The 7299-nt window shown below is 37.9% G+C and overlaps 1 protein-coding gene across 1 annotated transcript; it reads right to left on the minus strand.

Annotated features, from left to right (window-relative positions):
• Positions 1-3248: 3248 nt before the first annotated feature.
• natd1 (protein NATD1) lies at positions 3249-6721 on the minus strand. The gene is made up of 3 exons (XM_083930554.1): positions 6563-6721; positions 5412-5530; positions 3249-5264 (listed from the first exon to the last, which is right to left on the minus strand). The coding sequence occupies exons 1-3, from the start codon at positions 6660-6662 to the stop codon at positions 5148-5150; spliced, it is 336 nt and encodes a 111-aa protein (XP_083786680.1). The 5' UTR covers positions 6663-6721; the 3' UTR covers positions 3249-5147.
• Positions 6722-7299: the final 578 nt, after the last annotated feature.

Raw genomic sequence — 7299 nt, forward strand, 5'->3', positions numbered from 1 at the left:
CAACCGTGATTGCAGTTGACGTAAGCGAGCGCGCCAAGCCTTCTGGGTAATGTAGTGTAGTGACGCAGTCGACTCATCGATGCGACCCGAATGCGGACCACTATTCCCATAATGCTGTACAACAAGAGTACCTGCCTTTACGCATTTTATAATAGCACATAGTTTGAGAGGTCAGACCATATTTTTTAAATACATCTAACACAAATAATTTGAGATGTGTTTGTTTAAAACATAATAATTAATCGAGTATATCAAAACTGTACATTAAATAAATGCAGCGGGCATTTAGATATTGGAATTATTAATTGTGCATGCATAGGTTACTTACAACATACTGTATGAACATCGTTTTGTGACGAAAGGATTTGTGTGCGTGCGTGCGTGCGTGTGTGTGCGTGTGTGTGTGTGTGTGTGTAGATTTCTGGCTGCTTACCCATATTGTGCCCTCGCGTGCTGTGTCTCGGTGTCCCCGTGCGCCAGTATGGGCAGCCTGTCCGCGTATTGTAACCTGAGGCGCTTTGGATGTAACAACTCTAATGGCCACGTTCATGAATATGACTCCAACCGAAACCAAATGCTGCTCCAGTGACAACAATGAACAGCTTTTAAAATCAAGGTGGGCTTAGTGACGAATCAATACAAATCCAATTAATAAAGAATATGTCGGATGATTGATGTTTCAACCTGTTGCTCGACCTGTCAAGCCCCATCCAGAACATGCAGCCTACTATTTCATATAGCCTACTATCAAGAATCCTTTCAACTCATGTAGGGAAATTTGAGACTCCGAGCATGCTTGTTTGGTAGGTAAATGATTAATAAAGTGTTGTGTTAATTAGGCTATTAATCCTTTATGGCTGTGAAGTAGGACTTATTGAAGGTGGCATGCTTGGTCATATTGTAGGTTTGTTTGTTTATTCATGGATCAGATAGTGCCTGATTTAAATTAGAACACTTTTCTAACTTTAGTGTAGGCCTACATGTTCAGGGATTGCTTTTTTATTAACAATGGTGCACTGATCATTTCAATACAATCAACAGAAAAGGGTCAAGACATTTTATTCCTCAAAGTTAGATATCAAACAGGCACTGATATCAATGCACAGCCCCAGTCTTTTATTAGTTTGCTTTATTAGGTTTTTGTTGGTCCAAAACTAGTCAAATTGAAATATATTCAGTCTAAACCCACTGGGGTCAGTCTGTAAAATAATTGCCATGGGAATGTTTTTGATTTTAGAAAATAAACTCTCCCTGAAGTCACCAAAACCCTCAGAATAGCAGAAAAACTACAGAGGACACGACCTCAGTGTCCTCAATGACAGCTGTGGTCCTGCATGGTGGCAGGCCTATGAAGCTTTCAATGACACTGACCTTTAGTCATTCAGGACTCTGGACATAAACGGAAGTTTATACATTACATGTTTGTGTTTCGAGTTTACTGAAAGTTAAGTGACTTAACTTCACTGAGAACCTCCTCCGGGTCTTCTTGAAGAACAGGGGGGTGTTCTGTAATCGATGAGAGTCTGGGGTGTCTCAGCTGATTTTTTGAGGTTTGAGGTTGAACTGCTGCACTTTCAAATGGGAAATAAGCAAGAAGATCTATTTCCATCTATTTGAGGGGTGCTCGCCTCTGCATCGTGAACAGCACACAATGTGCCACAGAGTTCATGTGATTCTTGATAGTGTCACTAGATGGTGCTAAAATCCAGCTGGAAAAACTCGTCTAGTTTTTCCTCTAATTAGTGTGGTTTATCTTTGCAATTGTTAACAAACAGTCAGCAATGAAACCACTTTTTTCAAAACTCTTCATATACATACAGACTTCTGTTTCACTGTGAAGAGTTTTGACGATGTGACCTGTGACCAATGCATGTTAGTTTTGAGTGTGATAAACTTAAAGTTACTATACGATATCCATACATAGTTTAAAGTTGGATGTACTTACAGTAAGGAGCTCTCTGACTTACTGTAGTAGTTATGTAATGGGTTCATCTGACAGAGTAAAAGTGTTTTAAATAAAGCTGTTCTGATACTAACACCAGTACTGGGAATCCCTCTCATAGTGCCTAAAATGATTGCATTGGTGTATATGTACACACCTATCCAATAATATTAAAACTTAAATAGGGTTCCTACACTTTTCCAAAGTCAAATCTAAGCACATTTCAAGCTTTTCAAGGGGCATTTTCATGCTTTTCCAGCACATTACAGCTGTGGTTAACTACATATTTGTATACAGCACATACAGATTATTCAGTATACTTATTATTGCACTTGCTCATCACATTAAATGAGATATTATTGAGCTATAAACAACCAAAATTAGGTTTCTAGAGAGCTTTCTGCATAGAGGTGAGAAATTAAAGAAAACCAACGTTTCATGTTTGTAAATAGATTTGCCGTTAGAGCTCCAACGATTGGTCAACTAATAGATAAACAGATATATATTCACCAATTATTTTGTTAATCTGTTAATCGTCACACGTCATAGTTCATGCAAAAATGGCAGAAAACGCGATTTTCAGTCTCTCAGATACGCAGAGCTTCTTTCTGCGTTATATCATATATGCCATCCCATAAAACACGTCACGCAATTTCAAGCACTTTCCAAACCTTGCTAACGCCATATTAAAATTCAAGTGTTTTCAAGGATGTCCAGCACCTGTACCAGCCCTGTTAGTAGTAGCTAATTTATGTTCTTTGACTGACTGAGTGTTTAACTATGAATGAAATTAAGTCCTATGCCATTCATTCTCTGTATGAATTTGTTGTTTTACAAACCTGAGCGAGGCCAAGACAAATGGTATCGGGACATCTCTTGTTTTGAGGTAAACAAATCAAACATACTTGAAAATAATCAATACTGGAAAAAATACAATTGCTTCAAGACAGATGTCCGTCCTCCACAGAGCTGGGTCTGTCTGACGTTCCTGCCTGTAATAGGGAAGGTTTTCGTTGCCACCGTACTCTACGGGGGAATTGTTGGGTCTTTGTTTATAATAGTGTGGTCTTTACCTACTCTGTAAAGTGTCCTGAGATAACTTCTGTTATGATTTGGCACTATAAATAAAATTGAATTGAATTGAACTACTAAAATCTCTATGGGCCCTGTAATAACAGCTCAGTTTCACCCTGACTACATCTATATTGTGCTGTATGTGCACCTTCCCCTGTTTTGTTATACATCATTTGACACTGATAATGTGTGATGAGTATTTATTTTTAATTTATTATTTATTTGTAGACAAGAATGGAAAAAAGTCTCAAGCACAAAACACTATAACAAGAATTGGTACATTTCCGTAGAGCCACCTGCTCAAAACTGTTAAATCAGACATTTTAAGAAAACACACAGATATGGACATAAACACACAGGAAAATAAAAGAATACAATGGCCTTTCAATAGGTGTGTGTCACCAAAAGGAACGTTTTACAAAGGGGAAGTGGTTTCCTATAATGACCTCTCAGTGATTAAAGCAGATAGTCTGCCTTGCGTGTTGATGTGTTGTTCCAGAGTTGAGTAACCTGAGGCGTGTTTGTCCTCAACACTGAAGATTGTCAACAGCAAAAGCTCCTGAAGAGCCAAACAAGAAGTGAAACCACAGCAAACATCATTTATTTCAGTAAGAATGTTCGTCCATGGTGACCCTTATTATTTCGACATGAGCTGGTATAAGAGGCTTGTGGGTACGAGAATAAACAAACTAACAAATGACAAGGAAAAAAAGTGTAAAAGCTTTGGCCATCCAGTGTCATTCTCCTGACAGTGGACACCATGTAATGTAAATGCCCTGAATAGAACAGTGCTGTCTTTAAAATGCTGGTTGGAGCAGAGATATTTATCCGTATCCACACTGAAGTGTCTGACAAGCTTCAGACCCCAACTTATCACGAGTGTCTGTTATATTTAACAACTGCAATGGAAGAAAAATGAGTTTCGCCTCCAGATTTGGACTCTTTGGTTTACAAATCCCTGCAACTTTGACTGATCCATTCATGACTCCAATAATGAACTAGAGCTGCAACAATTAGTCGACTAATTGACAGAAAAAACAACTATTTTTATAATCAAATAATCATCTTTTTTGAAAAAAAAAAAAAAAAAAAAGGCAGAAAATGCTGTTTTCAGCCCTTCAAAAACTGAGATTTTCTACTTTTTATATTTATATCTATTAAACTGAATAACTTTGGGTATCGGACAGAAAAAAGACCAAAGTTCATCTTCTTCGTTGGACGGACATTTTTCCCTATTTTAACAATTCATCTCGAAAATAATCGTCAGCCTAAATGATGATGAAAGAATAATCATGACTTGCAGCCCTATAATGAACAGTGCACTCAAGTAACTGGGAATGGTGCGAGTGGATAGAGTTACACTGGTACCAAATTGAGAGTCTGGTAAATAAATGTCTTAAAAATGCAATTGTATGTATAAACCTTTTTTTTTTTTAAATGTACCCACTACCTACCAATTAATGGCTATACCTCTTTGCAATTACTTAGAAAAAAAACCCCTGTCTTGAGTTCAGCCTTAAGAGACACCATTTCTAAGAGAGGAGGGGAAAGCAAAGGGTAAAGAAAACAAAGCCAAAGATTATCAAAAGGGAATCGAAATATAAAAGCCTTCATCATTTGAGCATCGGTGAAGCCAATATTGGTTCCGCCGGAACTGTCGTGGAGAAAGACACCTGGCCCCATCACCTCGTAGCGCTGCTCACAACCAGTGAGTCCAAAGGAGGACAGGACGTTCGCAACATGACATTGACTCACATCTGTTCCCATTAAAAGGCCTAACCCTTGCTTCTAGTCAGTGATGGATACGCAGCCTGAAGTTTTCTGTCTGAGGTAACAGGCTTCAGCTTTGGTTAGTTTATTTGCTCATGGTTTTTTTTTTAGTGACCAGCTGATTCACTTCCTGTTTCTTGTGAGTGTGTATCCCCCGGTTAGTGACCCGTAGACCCAGCGTTCTGCTCACAGACATCTTTGCTGTGAGATCAGTTGTCTCTGGAGTCACTCAATGTCACGTTTAACATCGCCTGGAAGGTCCTTTGTTGTAAGTCAGCTTGTAACTCCAAAGCATGATGCCACACAGTATTTACCCTGGGAGTCTCTTTCTCCTTCTCTTCTCTGTCGGAGCCATGTAGGGTCATTGATAAATATGTTCAAAGTACTGAGGCTGAGGATTCTCTTTGACGTATTTCTGAATGTACCAGCAAGTCAGGTGGGCTTTCAGATCCTCTTCCACCACGAAATCCATGGCCGCCTGCCGTCACAGAAGCATAAAACCACATTGAAACATTTCTGACAGGCATTTTATTAGACAGTATTTTATACTGCTGTACAATTCAATTCAAATTATGTGAGGTGCGCTCGTGTGTGCTTCCCAGATACAAGTCATTATCAGTTTTACCTTGGCCAGGTGCTTGGCTATTCCTCTCCCTCTGTAAGCATCGGGAACTTCCGTATGTTGCAAGTCCACCGTCTTCTTCCCAACATATTCATATAGAAGCACCGCGCGATCATGAGATCCTGAGGGCAGACAGAAGTCGCAGTTCTTGGTTGTGTATCGTTTGTCTCCACCCAAAACCAGTTTCCCACAGCTCAAAAGTATATTGACCCCACCTTTGTAAAAATGCAATTGTCGCACAAAAACTCCAAGAGGCTAACAGGCTTAGTCATTGATCAAGATGCAGAAGCAGCTCTAAAGAAAAAATCTACATATGCTGTAACATGTTTAATTTGGCTTTAGGCCTTTAATCACCTAAAAAAAAAAGGGTCACTGGTCTGATACCATAGCCAAGAACTTTAATCGGTAAGTAAGGTAAAGTAAGATATCGCCACGGTTCAGATAATGCATAAAAGGATAATGTGTCTGGGTGGAGAGAGACACAGATCCTCATTCAGGAAGCAATGACTTCCACCTTTTTTTGCTGTGAACACATCTCATAGCCTACACCTAAATTAATAGATGATCAAAAATAATTTCCACAATACATTTAATGAAACTGACCTGGACACATATTAATTTTAAACTTAACAACACATACAAGTCACTGTAAATACTATGACACAACCCATATATGGATCTAATTGATACTTTGCAGTGTGTGTTTCATATTCAGAGTTTTAAGCACACCTGATAAAGGTTGGGGAGAGGAACAACTAGGTTGTTATAAGTAAATTACATTAAAAGAATAGCCGATAGAGTTCAGGAAGGTTTTTTTTAAGTGGATGCCATTTCAAGGTTGCATAATTGCTTGCCATAATGTGACAATGTTTCCACAACAAACAAAAAAACTGGTAAAGTTACAAGTAAAGCAAGTGAGCAGCTTTGACCAAGAAGCACAGTCAGTCTGTTCAGCTCCTGTCACTGAAATAACACCTGAATAAAGACGTGACATCCCGAGTATGGGACATGAATAACGCCTCTGTGTCTGAAATGGCAGCTGGAGGTATCAATATGGACACGACGACGATGTTGGCAGCAAAGAAAAGGCTACACCAACCCCCCTGAGCTAACATTAGCCAGCTAGCATGCTACTGTTTACACGTTGAACTTACCATTTAGTCTTATAACAAACTGCCGACGCTTTTTATCGTGCTCCACCTGGATCTGAGAGTTGCTTGCGTCGAAGACATTTGCCTGTGCTGCCTGTGCCATAGTAGCTCAGCTGACGGTGACTGCTACGCTCCTCTGCAGCGGTGCTAACCAGAAATGGCTAACCGTTAACATGAAGTGATGAACGGCCACAGCAAAACTCATCACCCAAATCAGCTGTGAGGTCACGTGGCAGCCAGCCAATCAGCGCCGTTGTTGTCAGAGCGGAGAAAGCTGAGCCGATAAATGTAAACAATAATAATAATAACAACAACAATAATAATAACAATAACAATAACAATAATAACACTAATAATAATAAAAACAACAATAATAATAATAGTAACAACAATGATAATAATAAAAACAACTATAATAATAATAATAACAACACCAACAATAATAATAACAATGATAATAATAATAATAACAACACCAACAATAATAATAACAATGATAATAATAATAATAATAACAATAATAATAACAATAATTATAATAATAATAACAATAATTATAATAATAACAATAAATATGATAATCATAACAACAATAATAACAATAATAATAATAATAACACCACTAATAACAACAACAATAATAATAACAATAATAATAATAATAATAACACTAATAATAACAACAACAACAATAATAATAATAATAATAATAATAATAACACTAATAACAACAACAACAA

The sequence above is a fragment of the Echiichthys vipera genome (assembly GCF_963691815.1).
Source record: "Echiichthys vipera genome assembly, chromosome: 17".
NCBI classification, from domain to species: domain Eukaryota; kingdom Metazoa; phylum Chordata; class Actinopteri; order Perciformes; family Trachinidae; genus Echiichthys; species Echiichthys vipera.

Coding starts and splice junctions, on each gene's coding strand:
- natd1 (XM_083930554.1), bottom strand. CDS start 6,662: ATGGCACAGGCAGCACAGGCAAATGTCTTCGACGCAAGCAACTCTCAG. Junction 5,531..6,562: donor GTTTGTTATAAGACTAAATG/GTAAGTTCAACG, acceptor GTCTGCCCTCAG/GATCTCATGATCGCGCGGTG. Junction 5,265..5,411: donor TAGCCAAGCACCTGGCCAAG/GTAAAACTGATA, acceptor CTGTGACGGCAG/GCGGCCATGGATTTCGTGGT.